We start from the raw sequence: 21,590 nt of genomic DNA on the forward strand, positions 1-21,590 counted from the left end.
AGATGCCTCCAGTCCCTCTTCTTCCAGAGGTCTGAGGAAATGGTGTTTAGGATGCACCCTATACCTGGGTGCTGGGGGAGCTGCATTGGCTGGGCACTGTGGGGCTCACCATGCCGCAGACCTGCCATGCAGCGCTGGTGGGTCTAAGGGTCTCCTTTCCCCGGCCCCCTGGGGTCACCCATGTCCTGGCTGCCTGTGGGTGCTGGGGGCCCTGGGTGCCTTAGAGAAGCAGGTATGTGAACACCCTAAAAATGGTTTTAGTGCATTAATGCCTTTTAAGTGGATAAGAAATCTTCTCCCAGGGCTGCAGCCACTCCAGGTGCTGGTGTGGCACAGCTCTTCGCTGGGCTGTTACTGAAAGGCAAAGCAATGTTAATAAAAACCTCCAAAGGGCATTTTCTTGGGCACCTGTGAGCAGACCTGTGGTTTGCTTTCCCAGCTCTGGGGCTGACATGGTCCCTGGGGCTCTGTCTGTCCCTCTGCTTGTTTGGCACTGGGTTCACTGGGAGCAGATGGGCTTGGGAGGAGCATGTGTGTCTTCAGGCTCCTTTACCTGTGGCTTCTCGCTCAAATCAGCCCTTAGTATTAAAAAAAAAAAAAAAAAAAAAAAAAAGCAGCAAGAAGGGCTTTTATTGTGAAAAAGAGACTCTTCAAATGCGATTCCCCCTTTCCCAGCCTCTCCGCTCCCCTCCCCACAAGGAGGTGGATCTAAGATGAGGCAGAGTTTGAAAACTCGCAGCTGAAGTTTGAAGGGTGCCCTCCCACCCAGGGGGAAACCAGAGGCACCCGCTAATGTGCTGTGGCAGGGACCCAGCAGCCCACAGAAATGTGGAGTTGGGCAGCAGGGATTGCAGAGAGCCTGGAGAGGCACCCCTGGGTGACAGCCCCTGGCTGTGGTTAACAGCTCAGAGAGAGGAGGTGGGCTGATTACTTGCTGGAGGATTTTTTTTTCTAATTATTGCTATTTAAATATTTTTTTTGTGTTTTGTGTGGGTTCCTGGTGTTCTATAGAAGTGCCGCAGGCATCCGGCACCCAGCTTAGGAGGTGACCGCGTGCCGCATCGCCCACAGGCAGAGAAGCACACGAGGAGGAGTGCGTCAGCTGGTACTCCAAGACATGGTAGGATTTAGGGGTTTCCTTCCCAAGATGGTGGTGGGAGGCAACGCTGGCTCTGCTCAGGGACACCAACCCCATGGGACAAGGTGCAAGGCCATGTCCCATCTGCCTCCGTTGTGGAGGCAAATTGAATGGCACCCCTTGGAGGGTCGGGGCATGGTGAGACAAACCAGGCACAGACCTGCTTTGGGACATGTCTGTAATAGTACTAGGGGTGGACAAAGGAGATTGTAAGGATGCCTGTAAAGGCAGTGCCTGGGGCTGCTGTAGCTAAAGGCACTGCTGTCGGCCAGGGAGGTGATTACGCTTCCTCAGCCAACACCCACCTTTTTTAAGAGCCCGGGTGTCATTGCTTTAGGCAGATGAAGAGCACGGGGCAAAGTCAGCAAAGTGCAGCTAGACCCGGAGAGCACGAAGAGCTCCTCCGTGCTTTCCATTTTGTCCCCACAAAGCCCAGTGCTTTCATCAAAAAGTCACAAAACCAACTAGTTTGGCAATGAAAAGCTTCCCCCTCCCCTAGAAATGTTGTGTTTCACCAGCATTAGCAGATTTCCCTGCATCTGTAGCACATTCCAAACCTTAGGGTGTTTTTTCATGTCATCTAATTTTAGCACTCCAGTTTGGGGCATCCCCTGGCAACTGGTTTCCAGACCCATCTGAGCAAGCATGAGCTGGCTGGGCTGGGGCCCCCACTGCTCCCAGTTACCACCGTCCTGCTGTGGGACAGCTGGGGGCATCACGCTGCGGGCTTTGCACTGGGGCGGGGGGCTCTGCTTCTGCTCTGCCACCTCAGCCAAGAGCTTTATAGAGCTCTTGTCGGGCAGGGATTGCAAACGTGTGTTATGGATGAACTGAGGAGGTGCCTGGTGCTGCTGCCAGAAACTGGTGCTTCAGTGTCACTTGTGTTGCTGAAATCTTTTTATGTCCTCGAGAGTGTGGTGATGACTCAGAGCACCTTTGGGAGCAGTGGGGCCATGCCAGCCTTCACCCGAGTGTGTGTGTGTGTGTGTGTGTGTGTGTGTGGGGACACACTGATGTCTTGCTTTATATTTTCCATCTTGGTTTGCACAGGCTATTTTGTGTTTCTTAATAAACTTCAGCAGCAGGAAAAATAGACAAGACTGGGGCTCGTGTCACCCATTTTGGGGTTGGAGATAACTCTTCCCTGTCAAAGGAGAAAAAGGAAAGCAGCTTTCCCTGCACCAGCCTTTTGTCCATGGTAATGCATTCCTGTACGAGCCTTCACTATGAAGCCTTTCAAACAGTGTATGGCCTGTGCCAGGTACCTGGTGTGGTCTCCCCTGCAAAAAGTGGGCTATTCAGTTTTTGCCAGGATTTCCATTTTGTCTTGGCAAGGGAAGGTCTACTTCTGCAGTCCTTTCCCCTTATTTGGGTTTGCTCTGGGCACCTGTAGGCAGGGCAGTGATGATCATGAGGAGTAAGTTCAGGCTGTGCCCTAAGCTGATCATCTTATTGCTTCATTTGCAGCAAAACCCTAAGCAAAATACTCAAGATGATTTTTTGACTTCTTTTAAAATCACCGGGAAGGTGACCACTTGCAGAATGCCAGAGAGATCCCAGCTGTGAGCTTTGCTGTTAGTACGGAGCGCGCGCTTGCAGCCAGCTGCTTGTCGGATCCGGTCGCTGTACGTGCCCAGCCTGCTGGAGCAGTGAGAGCTGGGGGATGACTGCATTACAGAAACATCTTCTTTCTTCTGGTTTCAAAATCTGCCAGCGAGTCATTTCCAACTACTCTGTCGCTTGCCTAGTAGGAGGCAGTCTAAATAAGAGGGACTGATTACACTTTATTAGCCCTCTGGCATAGATGCCAAATACCTTAATTACCCCTTCTGTTTCAAACACTTAATAACTCCAGTCCGCCTGCAGCTATTTGCCTCGCCCTGAAGGAAAAGCCCCTCTTCTGGGAGTCAGGCCGCACCAGTGCTCATACTGTGTTTGCTCTGCTCATTCGCCCCGTGGGGTTCACTGGGAGAAGGAGAAGTGGGCTGGAGGGTGGCTGCTGGCAGGCTTTGCCCAGGATGGGGTCTGTGGGGCTCAGGCAGTGCTCAGAGGCAAGTGGTGAGCGGCTTTCTTCCCCTTTTTTCTTTTTAAGAGGTAATGGCTTAAATGAAAGAAAATGGAGTTACCTTTCTGCAAGCGAGGCCAGGGCTTGTATGAACAATTCTGTTTTGAAGAAAGCCCTCAGGGCTGAAAGGCCCCCCTGTCCTCCTCCTCCCTCCCCTTTGGAATCCCACAAATATGCTTCCCTGCTCTCCAGGAAGGAAAAACCTGACAGCGAGCTCTGGGAAGCCCAACCGTCTGACTTGGGCAATGTCTGCTGAAACACCAACAAGGGAATCTGGCATTGCCCCTCACCAGTACCCCGAAGCGGGTTTTGCGAGACCCTGCCACACATCGAGCAAGTAATCCTGTTCCTTGGTGCTGGCCCACGGGTTAGAAATGAAAACTGCAAATAAATGGATCAAAATCCCCCCTTCCCAAAATACGGAAAAATTCTGACCCCAGTAAAATAAACAAAATGGGACTGAGTTCCAAAATGTCTAAGAGAGTTTTAGAAGATTTTCAGGCACTTGTCAGCAGGTTTGGTAAACTCATCAAGAGCGAGAAGGAAATAAAATTTGATTTGATTTTAATGTGTTCCTCTCCATATTAAACGCAGCCCAGAACAAAAAAGATGTGGCTTCCTAGCACTTCTGCTCTTCACTGATGCTATGTATAGAGGAGCCAAAGCAGCGCAACCCCACTGGGGATGGGAAGTAAAAGCTGGTGAATGGCCCAGAGGTGCAGCGAGAGAAGCTGTTTGGGGTGAGGGTGGTTGCAAGGAAAGGGATCAGTGGTGTCTCCCAGGTTCCTGCTCTTCCTTCCCCAGGTCTGGGAATCCCACAGGAATCATTAGCATGAGCCACTTGCTGCAGCTGGAACCAAAGCGCTGAGGAGCAGGACTCTCAATTCCTGAATGCTGCAGGGAACAAAACGTGTTCTTTTTCAGCAGAAGAAACCTAGGCATTTCGAGGCAGTTTGCATGTGGGACTCGAAGGGAAGGAGTCCAGCCTGCAGGCTGCAGGGTGCTGCCCTCCTCCAAAGCATCCCCTGCACAACCCCGCACAAACAAAGGCAAGACTGTTCAAAATGAACTGGGGCATGAGGCACAGATGTTGCACAAAGGCAAACCACATCTGTTTCACCAGGGAAGGGGCCCCCTTCTTGCTGTTTCAGCAAGCAAATGGGAAAGCTGCTCTGAAAACCTCTGGAGCTGAGTGCAACAGGCTGGCCGGGATAATGGGATGAGGGGAGGGGGAAAAGGGAAAACTGGCAGGATCCTGCATCGCACCGGTGGGAGAGAGGGAGCAACGGCTGCCCAAAACCACTGCTCTCCCTCCTTGACGTCCCTGCCAGGACTTCTAGGTTGTGCTGCTCTCATGTAGGTGTGAGCGCTAGAGGAATGAGCAGACAGAGAGGGGGGAAGATGAGGAGGACCTCCCTTGTACCATGATGCTAGCAGGAGAGTTGTGCATTGAGAGCTGCTCAGATCCTCTCTGTCGACTGTGAAGATGAGGTGCTGTTTTGGGTCCTCCGTGACCCAGATGGTTTGGGTACAGGTTGATATCGTTTAATATAAGGCTTTTAGTGGCGAAAAGTAATGGAGAAGTTTGCATATATAAATGGCAGCAGACCCGTGCATCTCAGTGACATGTCTTGAAAGACAACCAGCAGTCTCTTAGGAGGTGTGTCTCCACGAAGCAGAAGACCCAGCTAAGTGCAAAAGTCTGCAGTAAAAGCCCTGACTCTGAACTTAAGCAGGAGAAGGATGAGGCACCTGAAAGGTTTTAGTCTGCTTACTTCAGGCAAAAGAAGTCTAGCATCCTAGAGACTGTTTATTTTTGTGGTGCTTTGTATTGACTTCTGGGATTAAACCGGAGGGGTCCTGAGCTGCACCGTACATAGCGTCAGGATGAAAAGCGCCCTGTCCATCCCTTGCAGAGCACGGGGAGCTGAAAAAGGTCCTTGACTAGTGTAAGCACTAAGTAGCAACAACTAAAACATCAGTGTGTTATCAACATTATGCTCATACTAAATCAAAAACACAGCACCACACCAGCTACTAGGAAGAAAATTAATTCTATCCCAGCGGAAACTAGGACAGTAATTTTCTGGTTTGGTTTTAGACACACTGGTGGGAAGGCTTTTGTGCCAGCTACGAGGACTTTGCTGACTCTGCAGGGAATGACCCAGCACCACGTGGCAAAATATCAGGTTTCCATCTCCCAGGTTTCAGTGACCCAGCGTTTGCTGTGACTCCCTTGCACACGGTTTTTGGGAGCACAGTCCCCCTCCCACCTCCGCAGTGCCTGGCTTGATCTTCCCGAGCCACTCACAAGGAGCGACTCATGGAAACAGGTCTGCAGGGACACCTTGAGCAGGCAGGCAATGCCTGCCTACCACATCCCTGCCCTGGCACCAAGCAGGGTGGCCTTCATGGTGCTGAAATGCAGTGGAGTTGTGGTCCTCCCCACTTGAAGGGCGTCATGAAGGAAAAAAACCTGCATCCCTTGTGGAAACAACCCCAGACACACAGCTGGTGCAGGTCTCCTAGGCATTACAGCCTCTTCGATGGATTGTGAGGGCGTGTGAATGGACATCCTGTCTTTGTGCCCCGTGGCAGTGCAGGTGCAGGTGGGTGGTGGTGGGACCCATGTGTAGGGGGAACATAGCAGTCCTCCCAGGCCCGGCTGTGCGGGGTGAGCCCAGCCCCCTTCTCTGAGCTGGAGATACCTTCAAGGCTGGCGGTCATAATTTAATAGCTGTCTTTAGTAAATTCTTGCTCTGTAAGCCATCTATCTTCCCCGAGCAGGGTGATATAGGAAGGTATTTAAGCACTTGAATGATGGGTGACAGACGCTGCCAAGGATTTCCTTCTGCTCAGGCTTGCTCAAAGACTCTCCTGGGGTGGAGGGGGTTTGTCTCCTTCCATGTCCTCAGCATGGTTATGGGTCCCTAGAAGTGCACTTAGCCCACGTACCATCCCCTTACAAGCCAAAAAACTCCTGGTCAAAGCCAAAAGGAAAGGGCTGTTCCTCTCCCAGATCTGGTTGATGTACCTGCTCTCAGCCTCTCTCCCCGACATGCTGGGAGCTGCCGTGAGCACCACGTGTTGGGCACAAGGCTCTGGAGACGTTCCCGGAGGCAGTGGCCAGCCAGAGGAGGTTTCCCAGTTGCTTTTCAAGCAGTCTTTGTTAAAATTGGTCACAGTGGGCTGCATCTCCTGCTGCCCACGTGGTTTTGTGGTTCATTGGGCAGGCAGTGAGCACAGTGCAGGCAGGGTAAGTACAACTCTGTGCGTTGCACTATCCCTGCAAAAAATATCCTGCATGATGTGCATCCAGATAAATGCACATACCTGTTTTTAACCTGCTCACTTTGCCTGTGGCGAAATCCTCTGAGCTTGGGAGCCTAGGGCAAGAAGGCAGGCAGCCCAGGGGGCATGGCCATGGCTGAGCCATCCCAGCTCCCTTGGGCACCTCTTTGGGATGATGGGATTTGCTGCTGGAAGGGTCTGGCGATGCCAGTGCAGGGACAAGAGCACTGTTTCAGATGCCAGAGGAAAGCAGGGATCAGTCCTGCTATTAAAGGCCACATATTTCCATGGCATCTTTCTAGTTTTAGGGCTGTTTCTTACATTCTTGGATAATGAAGTTTGGGGTTTGTTATTCTTTTCTTTCAAGCTTGACAAAGCCAATTTGATGCACTTTGAAAAGAAATTGATATCAGGCTTCTCTGCTTCAAATTCTGCCAAGGTTCAAGCGTCCCGGGAATACAATGTCAAGGATAAAACTCTCCCAACTGCACCTAGAAAGTTTTATCCCTGAGTGGCCAGGCTGCACAGGCTCTGCACCATGTCATCAGGAGCCTAGGCTGTGCTCTATGTCCCTCTGATGAGCAAGGATATGTATTATTTACTTATTGGCATCCTGGAACAAGTAGTACCTCTCTTAAGCCTTTTTATGGGTTTTGCCTGTAGCTTGCCCGCTAGGAAATGGACCTAATTTCTAGTGAAGACGTGCTGTGCTGTCAGTATGTCAGACTGGCAAAGCAGAGCTGTACGTATGGTTTGCATTTCAGGCTGAATCGAAGCTGTAGCTTAAACTGCAACATTTTCTTTACAGCATGGGCTTAGAGAAAGTCTCTTTGGAAAAGTGTTTACCCTGGGCTTGTAAATACAGTATTATTTCTGCAATGTTCTGTCATGTAGATTCTTACCGAATTAGTAATATTGACTGTCAGAAATAACACAGAGTCTGTACTTGCACTTTTTTTTTTTTCCAATTGTTGATGTGGCAGGGAAACCCTGAATGGGGCTGGGGAAGGGAGCCTGTGGTGGCCCTCACCCAGCTTCACAGCGCAGGATTTCAAGCTCACGATGGGAAAGAAATGAAGCTCTAACTTTCGGCGCCCAAACCCCAGCTCACTGACAGAGAAGGCAAAGTGGGTTTGAACAGTAATGGTGTTTTATCCACTTAGACTGTGAACTGACTTGACATTAAAAACCTGACAATTGTTGCCATCCATTTGGCATCCACTGCCTTCCAGCTGTGGATTAAAAAGGATTTTTCCTGCAGTATATTCAAGGTTCTCCAAATGGCTCCTGCATGCACCTCCCTAGGATACCTGGATTTTTGGCAGCCAGTCTCTTTGCAGGCCAGGGATGGTGTAAACAGCCCAAGGATTTTTACTGGGTGGGATAACAAAAATGATCACCCTGCAAATCCTCCATGCAGAAGAAAAGGGTTACAGGGGCTTTTGGCGAGGGTGGGCCGGGCTGTGTCTCTCCAGAGGGGTGGGACTGGGGAAGCGTTGGGACAAGTGCCCGGGGAAGCATGGACTGGGGAGGGAACTTGGCTGGATGCAGATGGGAGTGATGAGATTTACAGTTAATCGTGTCCATCAGGATTAACTCCATAGATGTCATTTCAGTTAATTCAGTGTACTTTGAGGTTGGAGAGACAGACTGTGAAGCAGTTATGGTGATGACCTGGAAAGAGTAAGGATATCAGGAGACCAGGATCTGGCCTTTTTATGCTACAGCCTTATTTTACGGTGGTTAAACTGTGATTTAGACACTGCACCTCCCCTAAACTCTTTCTCAGGATGCCAGGCCTGGGAATAAGTGTGTATCTGCATGCTGCAGAACTTGCTTCAAGTCCAGGGCATGAAGGTTTTGCATAGCTGAGTTCAAGTGCTACCTGTGTTAGCTGACATTGGCTATGGGTCCGCAGCAAATCATTATCCCATCCAAGGGGGAGGGAGCTGGGCAGGCATTGTAACCAGACACTTGCCAGAAGTCCTTCGGCCCCTTGGGGCTACTTGGGTGTTTTCATGCCCAGGAAGGGGCCTAAGGCAATAATTTAGCCATGTAGTATGGTGCCTGGAACAGTTGATACCAAGCCTTGAATAACCCTGCCCATGATCTAGGACAGGACATCACTCTCTGACCAGTCTCACCCTGGAATATCTCCTTTTTCACTCTGGGGCTTTAAGGGAGAGTTAAAATGGGGAGTCCCCCAGCACCAGACAGCCCTGGCTCCCAGCAGAGGCCAGTGTAAGCCATGCGTGAGCAAAGAATTCAACCCAGCAGATCTATTTTGCTGCACTACATTGTATTTCTAGGAGAGAAACAATTAAACAAGAGCTATAAAGCCGAATCACTCCAAATGCACCATTGCTACCTCTTATAAGCTGCATTAAATGTGCTCAGTCCTTGAGAGGGAGACCTCAAAGGAAAACCCCCATGGTTGCTGCCAGTGAGCTTTGCAGCTCCTCTCATCCACCTTGACTGGTGTAGTGTCCCTGGGAGAGATGTGGCTCCTCACCACGGGGCCATCTGAAGCAGCTTCCCTGCAGTGAGGGCACGAAGCCTAATGGATTTTAGGATAATGCTGGATCAGCTTATGCAGGAGCTCACGCGCTGGTGTCGCCTGGGGCAGCAACTCTCAGGGCTGGAGTCGTGCTGGTGGTGGGTCCCTGGAGCCGGCGGGAGCCTGCTGTCCTAAAAGCCCTGTGGCTGGAAATGTTTCTGCTTGCCTAGCTGCCTTCTGGAAGTCATTCTGGCAGCTGGCTCTCACCCCCCGCTCCAGCTTTTTAGCTCGTTTTTTTCCAAGCTTTTCCTCTTATAAACAATCTCTTTTCCCTTCTTTGGCAATATATTGTCCCCCTGTGTCTGCCATGGATATCCTTGTGCTTCCAAAATAAATAATTACAAAAAAATGTATCCACTTGACCACTGCCTTGACTTCCAGTGTGGGTTTGAGCCACTTGGAAATGCCTGTTGTAAAGCAGAGAAGTGGTGCCAAGGTGCCTTTTGCCACTTCAGCCCCCCAAACCATATTAGATCACCCGAGTCTGGGTGAATGTGGCAGGGGTGCAGTGCGGCCTGGGGATGGGGTGGGCTGGGAAGATCTCCTAGCACTGCCCCTTGCTTCCCTCCACCTCACCCCAAATGGGAAGGTGCTGTGACAAGGGCAGCCCCGGTGCTGGACGCATGAGATTGCTTTAGGCCAAAGTGGAGATACGTTGGCGTAGGAATGCGAGGAGACTTGCACAATATTTACTCGTAACTGCCTTTCCAGCCTATATAGTTTTTATAAGTCCCTTCAGAGTAGAAGCTATGACTAAAAGTGGGGGGGGGGGGGGGGGGGGGGGGGGGGGAAGCTGTGCGTATAAAGATAAATACAGCAAAACTTGGTAGTACATGTCTCAAGGCAGTTCCTTGGTGCTGGGAATGAGAATATTTTAAGTTTCAGGTACAGCAGTTTGCATCCTTTTTAAATATAGGCTGCCACAGGCCCTGACTGGCACTCGGAGCTGCCTTGCTTTTGCTGGATGCAGCGACGGGCAGAACTCCAGAGGCCATGTCTCAGCACGTGTCGAGACATCCTCCGAACAAGGATGCAGGGATCTGGGTTATAGGCTGTGTGTGCAACTTGGGTAGGAGCCACTGAGGGTGTCTGGAGTAAGGTCAGAAGATAAAAACATCTTAGGAACTGGAAAGCATTCACATACAGCCAGAAAATTGCTCTGGTCTATAATTTTTTTTCTAATTTTTTGAGTTTTTAAAGCAAAATATTTGACCATGAAAAAATTCATTGCCCATAAGGTGATTCTGTACATCAGTGCTGCAGACACAACAGCATCTGTAGCAGGTCAGCCCTTGCTCTGACCAGCTTCTGAAGGGCCTGCAGCTAATTTCTGTCACAAATCATGCCTCCAGCTGTACCTCTCCTGCTACAGTGCTGTGGAGGCAGCGAGCGATTGGGGAACACCTTTCCTGGGGAGTACACAAGCAGCAGGGCTGCTCCTCCAAAACAAACCCCTTTAAGCTTATTGAGAGCTCTGTCTGGGTTGAGGGCACACAGGTCTGGGGGATCCCCTGGTCATAACACCTCATGGGAACCCCTGGTAATGCCCTCCCTTTCTCTCTCCGCAGGCCCAGCGACTGTGGCGAAGGATGGGGCTGAAGCCCCCTGCACCAGCAGCCCTGGGGGTACTGCTGGCCCTGGCCCTGCTGGCCCTTGCCCGCCTCCCCCCATCGCTGGACCACTCCCCCCACCTGCCACCAGCATCGTCCCCGCTAAGCCCCCAGTGGGAGGGGGCCGCCCCCCTATCCAGGGGACGAGCCTGCTGCGAAAGGCCCCCTCCGCCCCCTGCTCGCCTGAGGCGGGACCAGCCCCCTGGCCGGGGCAGGAGGCAGCAGCAGGGGGTGGCGGGGCATGCTCCCCTGTGGCTCTCTGACGATGACCTCCAGAAGATGCGGCTGCTGGCCGGTGGGTGGGTGGTCTCCAAAGCCCGCATCCCAGCCCATGGGCAAGTCCTGCGTGTGGGGCTGCGGGCTGCGGGGGACACCAAGAGGGACACCTCACCAGCAGACCCGGAGAGGGATTGCCAGGATGGGCAATGTGGGCTCATCAAGCGCCCCAGCGACCTCTACGAGGTGCTGGCCTTCCACTTGGACAGGGTGCTAGGACTGAACCGCAGCCTGCCAGCCGTAGCCCGGCGCTTCACCAGCCACCTCCTGCCCTACAGCTACACCAATGGCTCCCTGAGACCCATCATCTGGTGGGTGCCTGACCTTCAGCACCTGGAGGACGCCAACAATGACCAGAACTCCTGTGCCCTGGGGTGGCTGCAGTATCAGGAAATGCTGAAGCCCCATGGACCGACACTGGCAACCGGGAATGCTCCCTGCTCCAGCATCCCACGCAGCGAGTGGAGTCGCCTGGCCCTCTTTGACTTTCTCCTACAGGTAGGGCTGGGGAGATGGAGACCAGGTCCCCCCGTGCTCGTACCTTCCTTGTCTGACCGCGGTCTCTGCTTCCACGGGATCGAATAGGCTGCGGTGTCATGGGATGTATTTTTGCTCGTTACTTAATGGGGAGCAGCACAGCTATATGCAGAAGAGGTTTGGCCTGCACATGGTCAGTGCTTGGGACTTGCAGGGAAATGCAGGCAGGTTTTGGACACAATGAGTCCACTGTCATGTGTCTGAGCTTTTCCATGGCCCGGCTCTATTGGCTCTGCTTTGCATGGGTGCCAGCAGCAGCTTGGGACAAGCAGCATGTTCTGCATCATCCCCACAGGGGTTGCCATACTTAATTCCTGGATGCACTGCTGGCACTGGAAATCAGGAGCCCTGCCCCCTACATATGGCCCTGCTTTCCTCCTCCTCCTGCTCCTCTGCCTCAGGATAAACAGTGCTTAATCTTCTGCCTGGAAAATCACACGCTGCTGCTATGAGGGATTATGACAGTATCCCAGAGAGTTATCATTTCTTAGAGGGTGGCTGTGAGGAGGAAAAAGTGGTTTCTATGGAAAAAAGCCTGTTTAGGCACCTCAGAGCTGGAGCTTTGATTATCCGACAAGGGGAAAGTGCCTGAAAGGGCAAGTATTAAAAAAAAGAAGGGAAGAAAGGAAAAAAGAGACTATTAAAATATGTATTCACATTACTCTCTCTTGTTTTTTTGGCAAAGTCTGACTATTAATCTTTATAACCTCAGACTATGGCTGGCAGAGGCAGAGCAGTCCTGGCTGGGCTTGAAAATATTTTAGCTGAAACAGCCAGAGAAATGAGAAGATTAACCAACCCCTTTCCCTTCCCCAGGCCAAAATACCACTGAGTGCAAAGGAAAGGCTGAGTCTCCAGGACAAAGTATCTAGTTTTAAGGAGACTTTCCCTTGGAGGGCCAAAGCAGCGCAATGATAAATCCAAGGGCAATCCACAGGTTTTCCTCAATGACTCCAATGGGATCCTCCCAAGCGGAAAAGCCATGTAAAGATAAAGAGGCACCAAGTCAGCAGGATGTTTTAGAAATGAAATAGCATCCCTCAGAAATGGCTTTAGCCTCTCACAGCCATTGCTGGGGAAGGAGAAGCTGCGAGCTTTGAGCCCTGCTGTACATTGGCTTTGAAATCTTGGTTGTTTTCCTCAACTAGCCTTAAAATTGGGCTGCTTCTATATTGATTTCTCTTGGCGTTTGCCATAAGGGAACAAAGTGAAGTTTTAGCAGGGGCAAAATGGTGAACCTGGAGAAAGGGAGCAGCTGACGATGGCTTTGTCCTGTGTTTTAAAAAGGGCCAAAAATACATCAGCTTCAAAGTCCTGCAGCCACATCCCTGCCCTGCAGCACCACCTTCCCAGACAGTGGGGGAGCAAAGAAGCTTTCCCTGGGGGAAGCCATCCTAGGCTGATTCATGGCTGGAAAGCCCTGTCAGACCCAAGGGGATGCTCTGGGGTGGCCAAGCTTCCTGTGGGACCAAAGAGGGCCTGAAGGGGAGCTTCTCACACAGTTTGAGTTTGGATGGGAGAAGGTGTAGTTCATGTATTTGTGTTCCAGCAGTAAGACCTAGTGTGTCATTCATTAGAGTGATTTTAGGCTTTGGTGAGGAGAAGTTATTATAAATGATGGGGGAAGGAGGGTTCATCAACATGTCAGCGGTGGTCTTTACGTCTCCACAAGTGGCTGGTCCATCTTCTGTGGCTCCACCTCCCACCTCCACAGGCCCAGCACCAATCCGCCTTGGTTTCATAGGCACACATGGGCAAATGAATGGAGGCCTGAGCACATTTAATGTCTCTGTAAGTCATCTCAGGTTGTCTTCACCTTCTCTCCAGCCTGGGAAACAACACAGCAGGTGAGAGAAATTGGTCTGCTGAGCTTTCCAGTAGATAGACTAAGGAGATGTGTGGAGGAAATGTGGACGCTTTCTTTCACTTCACTGTGTTCTGTGTCAAAAGCCCTTTTAACTGGTGGGTGTCCTGATGGAGAAATGCTGACCCAAGTGCTTCATTAAACCTCAGGAAACAGAGGGATTTGTTAAGGGGCTCTGGTGTGGGACTAATCGTGCTTCTCAATGGGTTATGAATATAATGGCCATGGAAATCAAACTTTGTGTTTCCTGCAGCAGCTTCCCCAGCACTTGATTAGTGTTTGGGTTCAGACTGAACTCTCTCTCAAAGCACAGCCTGTAATTGGTAAGTTTTGCTAATTATCAGGATGAGGGGAATAGGCAGCCACTGTGGGTCACTTGGTTTCAATCTAGTTATCACCTGTAGATCTCCCCAGGCTCCCCTGAGACCTTCTCCAGCCCTCCTGGTGGCTCCAGGAGCCTCTCTGCACCTCAAGCCCTGGCTCCCAGGTCAGCACCAGCAATCCCGAACAAGTGAGCAAGTCAGACACCTTTGAGTTCCAACTGGAAAATAGATTTATTTTATGTGTATTTCTATACATTTGAAGGACATTTGTGTCTGTGTGTATATATATATATGGGGGGGTCTTTGCTGCAATGTTGTAAACAAGCCTCCAGAGTCAGAGGTGGTAAGGCAGCCCCACTGCATGGCCATAGGAGCATGTAGCCACGGGGAACGCTGTCACCATCCAGCGAGGTCCTACAGGACCTATGTCTGCCCTACAGGCCACCACAGAGGATGCACTGGCTTCTTCTGACAGAGCTGAGGAAGCTTTATGAATACCAGGACAGGGTTACTGAAGCCGTGTCTGACAGAGATTTACTTCTTTTAAAAGTCTCTCATCTCTCCGAGGGTGCGGGTTGAACACTGGAAGCTGCCAAGCAGCACCAGGGTTTCTGCAGGGACTTGGGGTGGGAAGCAGGGGGGCCTGACAGCCTTGACAACACAAAGCCTTAGCAATGCCTGCAAATAATTAAACACAAATGTAGTTAAAACAAGTTACCATGGCTTAACCTAACTCAAATGTCAGGCATACTCTGTATAACACACAGATCACTTTTTTCCTTGCAGATCCTTTTCCATGCATCTTCTTTCCACTGAGGTTAGGTTACTGGTAGGGATGGATGAAAGGGTGTATATGAGCTGGGAGCCAGATGAAACCATCATCCTCAGGCTGAAGAAAAAAAATCAACCCTCTTTTTGAGGTTTCAAAACCTAGGTTTCCTTGTACGCTATTCATCGCCATGTATGTCTTCCCTTGGTTTCAGGTGAAAGCGTGACCTGTTTGCTCTGTGCAGATACGGAGTGTGGAGATACCAGGCACAGAAGGTGCCTGAGCTCCAACAGGAAACCTGTCACCATCACCTTTGTTGGTGTCTTCTTCAAGCCAAGGGGATTTTGCAAGTCATCTCAGCTTCTGAATGCATCCCTGCCTCTCTCTCACTCACCAGTGTATGCAGCTTTCCCATTTCATGTGTCCTGAGGATCCTTAGAAACTTTTTATTTTCCTTTGAGAAAGAAAAGTTCCCAACTGGACCTCCCAGCCCCAGGCTGTTGTCCCCACTAAGGTCCCCAAATGTCTCCCGCAGGTTCACGACCGCCTGGACCGGTACTGCTGTGGGTTTCAGCCTGATCCCTCTGAGCCCTGTGTGGAGGAGAGGCTCCATGAGAAATGCCGAAACCCAGCAGAGCTGGTCCTGGTCCACATCCTGGTATGTATCCCTGATCCCCAGGGGCTGCTGCAGGGCTAAGATGAAGGTGCCTGGGAGGCCCTTGCAGGGCTGATGTTGCAGCAAGGGGGACATAGTTCCCATGGGGTCCGTGGTGGGAGGTGTGCCTCAGCACGAAGAGACCTGGGCTTGGCAGCTGACAGCCCCTAGATACTCTCAGGATTATTCAATGCAATGTTAAAAAACCAGCCTAAATACCCAAAACGGTGACTCCGTACACCAAGTGAACTTCTCCTTCCCATCCTGCTGGCAGGTCCGCAGGAGTGCTCCGTCCCGCCTGGTGTTCATTGACAACGCAGGCAGGCCACATCACCCCGAGGAGAAGCTCAACTTCAGGCTCCTGCAAGGCATAGGCAGGTAGGAAGGGTCATGCGCACCGTCCTGGGGGCACGTCCTGGGCGAGGGCTGAGCTTGCACTCATGGGATGGACAGCAGCCCCGTGTGCACACCTTTGTGCCTTCCCTGGCCTCTCCAGTCAGGCACCCCTGTGAAGCGGGGCCACCTCCCACCCAGGACAGGGCAGGTGGGTGGGCTCACAAACTCGTCACAGATGCTCCTGCCCTGAAACTGGCTCTCTGTCCTGCTCTGGGTGGCTGATGGCAGTCTCCAAAGCCTGTTTTCCCCTCTCTAATTGGCAGCCGCACAAAAATAATGAATAATCAGGTATTTCAACATTTCCTGCATCGTTAACCCTCAGGCATTTGGCACACTATTGGCCCCTTGATTTGGAGCTCATTTGGATCCGTTTCTGATGGAGCTGTCCTGCACACTCGCCATGGGCATAGTTGTAAGCAGGAGGCTCCTCATCCCATGTTCATCTGGGTGGACATGAATTTCTTCTCAAAGCACCAGGGAGGCCTTCGCTTGGGTTCCCTGCCACTGCCCTCCTCCTTGCTCAGCCTTCCCTAGGTAACCCCTTCCCTCCCTTTCTCTTCTGCTCCTCCTCTGCAGCTTCCCAGCCGCGGCGGTGGCCACGCTGCGGTCGGGCAGGTTGCAGAGCCTACTGCTGGAGTCGCTGCGCCTGGACCGGGAGCTCTGGGAGAGCCAGGGTGGTGCTGAGGGCCTGAGACCCCTGCTTCGGACCATCGACAGGCGGGCACGCATCCTGCTGCAGTACATCCAGGAGCACAACCTGACGGTGTTTGGGGATTCGCCCCGCTGAACCGGCCGCTGGCTGGCATGGCACTCCTGCCTTGCAAATCCCTGCGGTGACAGATGTACCTCACACCCTTGGTGTGGGCGATGTGAGACTGCACGTCGGTGCTTACCTCTCCAAAAGGTATCCCCTGCCTTGCAGGATGCCCTGGAAAAGGGGATGGGATCGTAGGGAGTAGGAAAGAGGAGGAGGAGCTGTCTCCTGAAACAACCCACAACAGCTTGAGAAAGGTGTTAAGCAACATTTATCAAGGAGCAATCTCAGCGTGGATTTTCAAAGAAGACATATCCATGAGAATTTTTGGATGCCTTCACCTGCCACCCGCCACCCCAACTTTGAAAACTGGAGACTTGGACTGCTCAACAGCCTAAGGGGACCTTGGGAAGGATTAAAGAAGCGGTGAGAGGCACTGCTCAATGCTCAGGGACGTCACTGGCAGCCTTTTCATGGCTTGCACTGGGCTTTTTGATGATGCCTCTGCTGTTTCCAAGACATTACAGGCAGAGAGGATGGAGCAGCATGGGGAAGGCAGAGGGGAGCTTTCTAAGTGGATTAAGCAGGGACAAGTCTCCTGAGCCGAGCTTCATCTTACCCCCACGGAGGAGGTGATGTGTGCCTGGGAGCTGGTATAAACCACTGCCCGAAGACAGGGCCAGGCAGGACCCCAGACTGCAGGCAGCGCCTGGCAGCAGCTGCTGTTACAGGAGCCCACGGTGCTCTCCCCGTGTGCTGTGCCTCTGTTGGGCTGGGCTGCTGCCAAGGTGCATTTTGAATGTGGGATTTGAATGTTTCAATCTCTCGCTCACTCCTTCCCTTCGCTGTCAGGGGATTAAAAGGCAAACCTACCATGAGCTCTGCCGCTTGTGAAAAGCACTCCTGACTGCTCTCTTAGGCACAGCTATAAGAAATTCTTTCCAAGGCTTGCAGAAAAATCTTTTAACAAAAATGCCAGGCTATTTCAACAGAAGGCAATCAAGTGCAAAATGCTTTCTGAGCTTGCTGGCTCCTCTGGCAGAGCCCATCCTTCTCCTATATCCACCTTAGGCTCTTGCCCATCAGCCCACTGTGATGGGGTACCAGCAACATCCCAGGCAGGCAAGTCTGCAAGTATCAGGGCTGAGAGGAAATTCAAAAGCAAAATGAACAGGAGGAAAAAATATACCAGGATGGGCTCTGTCAGACCCTCTCTTGTTCTCTGCAGCATGTTTCCCAGCTGAGGCATGCAGTCAGTGCTTGCTTGCCAGGAGCAGCTGGCTCCCCACCTGCCGGCTGATGGTTTCCCACCAGGAGAAGGCTTTATAAAGGAGCCTCAGGGAGCAGCCCTCCACTTCTCCAGTGTTGCAGGTGGACCCTCCATGCTTGAGGCACCCCAACTCACTAGTACTGACGTGAGTACCTGTGCTGTGTTGCTGTCCTGTTGCCCTAGCTTTGGAGAACACGGCCACCCATGCAGTGGGAGAGGCAAAAGAGGTGGGCATTCATGCCTTCCCTGCTCCAGCCATCTCAGCATCACATCAGTTATAGAACCTGCAAGGGGATACTTTAACACCCATGCTGATAAGCACAAGCAATTTTCTTTTTTTCCTTTTTCCTCTTGCTTAAGAGAAGATGAAGTGAGGCGTGGGTGACGTGAATCAACAAGCACCAGTGCTCTCAGAAAGTGTCAGCGCTCAATGTTGCGGGTACATCAGCATCCACAACACTGGCAGCACCTTCTGGTGGCTGCAGCCCAGCCCTCCAGTTGCCAGGGAAAGCCTTTCCCCCATCACACTTTCCACCCCATGAGTTATCACCCAGTTTGCCGTGCCATGGGATGGCTGACTGTCACGGAAGCCCCGCGCTAAAGCGCAAATCATAGGTAGTCATTACTGGGAGGTGAGGTTAGCCTGTAGGAATGGAGGACAACAAAATAACTCATCCTGGGTCCTGTGAAAAGCCATGCCCGAGCACAGCCTTATATGAATAAAGGAGACTAAATGTAACATAATTAAATCCAGAAAATATGCTGTGAAAATATGCTGTGTTACCACGTGGTAACAAGAGCATTAGTTAGGATGTGTAACATCAGTCATAGTCTTGTTTTTCTCATTAAAATTATAAACTTCATAAAAGAGAGGTTTTCACCGCATGTAAGCCAAGCTCTCAGCAAGAAGCAAGAGGAAGTTGGGGCACTGCGCAGTGGCCAAAGCTTTTGTCTTGGCTGTGCTGGAACAGCAGCTTTTGCCTTGCCTCTGGTTGCATCTTTTGTCTCTGCATCTTCTTGACCTTAACATTGCACAAGGTAGTGGGGATTTTTCTGGTTTTTTTTTTTGCATTTCCTTAGTTGTACCATATGAGATTGCTGGCTAAACACATGTGGGAACATCTGTAAACACTTACACGTGAATAAACATCACTCTTAAATTAACAAGAAGCCTTGTATGGATAAATGAGAGAAACAAAAGCCATGATCTTGCTGAGACTGATCATTAGTCTCCTCTACTTAGTCATTTTTTCCATGGGCTTGTCTATGTAGCCAAGAAAGTGCACAGGCTCTGAACTGCGGTCACGGCCAGTCAGAGAAATCCCATGGACTGCTCTGGCTGTATCAGCCTTTACCACATAGTGACAGGTTTGGTTTGCTCCAGCTGTCAGTGTCATATTTCCTATGAAAAACTTATTTTTATGGGTTTATAATGAAGTTATAAAAACTCACCTGGGGCCATGCTTGACAAACAAGGTCTCATCTCTGGAGTGATCCTGTTTTAACCGAATTTCACCAGGCATCATCACAGATTCTGTTGGGGTAGTCCAAGCTGGCTGCGGAGCTGGGGCAGGACTGCTTTGGCTTTAAGAAGGCAGCAGCAGCTAAGCAAGGGAAAAAAGAGTGGAGAACCAAGTTGAGGCACCTTCCCTGGTCTTGCAAGAGCTGACGTGCAGGTGGCTTCCCGTGGAGGCAATTAAATGCAACCCCCATCCCTCCAAGGATGCTCTTGCTAGCATCACTGGTGACAGGATGGAGGAGAGCAGCAACAAGGAGACAAGACCATTGGGAAAGTGAAGCCGTCTGTGTGCCAGTGTCCCTGGGGCCCAGCAGCATGGGCATGAGGTGCTACTTGCTCCGCATGTCACCTGAAAAGACCCAGGGTGGAAGCCTAACGCAGCTGTCCCCTGGCTTGTTCTTCTCTTTGTGACTTCAAGAGCTGCTGGAAAAGCCTGTAAGATTTTCCTTGAGGCTCCAGGCACCACTCCCTCTGGGGACCCTTGCAGGAGGGCATCCCTGTGGCACCCTCGTGCCCACCCTTTGCACCGTGGGAATGTGCTGCTTGCTGCCAGCACTCGGGGAGTATGTTGAGAGCATGGGCATGTAACCTCACAGGGCTTCACGAGGAGGAAACGCTTTTCACAGTGACCAAAGTGGCATGATCTGCATTTAACAGACTTCTGTCACCACACTGCCCTTCAGCTGGAAGAAAACAGGGCTGGGGGAAGGAAGGCAAGGGCCAAATCGGCTCTAACCAACTGAACTCATGCACATACATGCATGCATGAAAAACACAGGCACACCACCCCACCCACGTGTATGCATGCACCCCCCAACCCCAGTGCATGCCTGCACTGGCACATGCACACAGACATGCACACATGTGCGTACGTGCATGCACGTCCCCTCCTGTCACGGTTTTAGCTGGGATAGAGTTCATTTTCTTCACTGTAGCTGGCATAGTGCTGTGCTTTGGACTTAGTATGAAAATAAGGATGATAACACACCAATGTTTTACTTGTTGCTGGGCAGTGCTTGTACTAATCAAGGACTTTTCTAGCTTCCCATGCTGTGCTGGGCGCACAAGAAGCCGGGAGGGGAGGGGGCACAGCTAAGCGAGCAGATTCAACCTGGCCAAAGGGATATTCCATATCATGTAACGTCATGCCCAGTATGTTACCTGGGAGGGGCTGGCTGGGAGAGGGAGGCAGCAATCACGGCTCAGGGTCCTGCAGCATTGGTCGGTGGGTGGTGAGCGGTTGTATCGTTTGTGTTTCTGGTTTTTTTTCCCCTTTTTCCCTTTTCCTTTTTATTATATTATCATTATTGTTATTATTATAATAATAATAATTATTTATTTTAATTATTAAACTGTTCTTATCTCAACCAACAAGTTTTCTTTTTTTTTGCTTTTGCTCTTCTGATTCTCTCCCCCATCCCAGAGGGGTGGGGGGAGCGAGCGAGCGGCTGCGTGGTGTTTAGTTGCCGACTGGGGCTGAACCACAACAGTACGTCCCCCACGCACAAATGCACCCAGACACCCCGCCCCTGCACGCACTACTCCTGCTCAGCCTGTTCTTAACCCCCAAAGCTGGTGAGCCCCAAATGCCCCCCAGCAGCCTGTGCCAGTGCTTTGCTGGGCGCACCCTCCATAAACTAAATGCCTTTTTGCTGCATTAAAGGGCCACTTCTTGAGCTGCCTGTTGCGGCCACAGGACACCAAATAGCCTCTGCAGCAGCTCCGTACAGACCTTGCAGAACAGCCTGAGCACCCACTAAAGCCACCCACTGGCCAGGGGTGACACCAGTGGGGTGGCACTCAGGGGTGGCACTTGGAGACCCCACAAGATGCCCGGCAAAAGCTGCCCAAGCGGCTCCATGCCCATATGGATGAAGCATGGGCTGGCTGCCGCCTGAAAGGCAAGAGCTAGCAAGTAAATCCAAATTTATTGTTAAATCACTGGGTATAAAAATAATCTGGCTTTTAGAAAGCAATTTATTTATGCTTTCAGTACTTGCTTAAATATTTATGCGGAAAAGGAAAAAAAAGATCCACTCAGACATAGGACTATCGTTGTAGCAACGGCCTTTAAGATTAATGGAAGTAAATTAACCTGACGTTTTATTTACATCCAGTGAAGCAATAGATAAACTCTCCTCGTGATGGATCTTCTTCATTAGTTGGGCAAACGCCTAAGGTACAGCTTTTGACATTGTTTCTTCCAAGTGGTTAGACAAACAGTTTATCAAAAGAGTATAAAATTGTCGGGAAACGAAGCAGATTAATGACCAGTAAGGGGAAGATCATTGAATTTATGATATAAGTAGCAGTATCACTGGAGCCTAAGGAATGGCTTATTAGATAAACCGATATGTACACACACGCAGAAGTGCTGAGTCCCCCTGGATCCACCTCCCCAGATCGTCCCTTCATGGGGGTCTCTGCAGTGAGGCTTCACCTCCCTCCTCCTTCCCTCCCCTTAGGTCTGGGTTCATTCTGTCACTCTCTCATTAGAGCTTGAGAACAAATTATTTCCTCCCAATTAAAAACCTCTTAGACTGGAATGGCTTCAAGGATGATAACC

General features: G+C 51.1%; 1 protein-coding gene across 1 annotated transcript; it reads left to right on the forward strand.

Moving 5' to 3' along the window:
• The first annotated feature begins 455 nt into the window (after positions 1-455).
• On the forward strand, positions 456-20,620 carry GASK1A (golgi associated kinase 1A). Its single transcript, XM_064444163.1, has 6 exons — positions 456-918; positions 1,012-1,120; positions 10,620-11,435; positions 14,966-15,088; positions 15,360-15,463; positions 16,058-20,620. The coding sequence occupies exons 2-6, from the start codon at positions 1,118-1,120 to the stop codon at positions 16,266-16,268; spliced, it is 1,257 nt and encodes a 418-aa protein (XP_064300233.1). The 5' UTR covers positions 456-918; positions 1,012-1,117; the 3' UTR covers positions 16,269-20,620.
• Positions 20,621-21,590: the final 970 nt, after the last annotated feature.

Source organism: Phalacrocorax carbo, chromosome 2 (assembly GCF_963921805.1).
Source record: "Phalacrocorax carbo chromosome 2, bPhaCar2.1, whole genome shotgun sequence".
Taxonomy (NCBI): domain Eukaryota; kingdom Metazoa; phylum Chordata; class Aves; order Suliformes; family Phalacrocoracidae; genus Phalacrocorax; species Phalacrocorax carbo.

Bases quoted from the DNA above. Each gene is read 5' to 3' on its own strand.
- GASK1A (XM_064444163.1), top strand. The intron at 11,436-14,965 runs GTAGGGCTGGGG...TGTCTCCCGCAG, and splicing joins TCTTTGACTTTCTCCTACAG to GTTCACGACCGCCTGGACCG. The intron at 15,464-16,057 runs GTAGGAAGGGTC...CCTCCTCTGCAG, and splicing joins CTCCTGCAAGGCATAGGCAG to CTTCCCAGCCGCGGCGGTGG.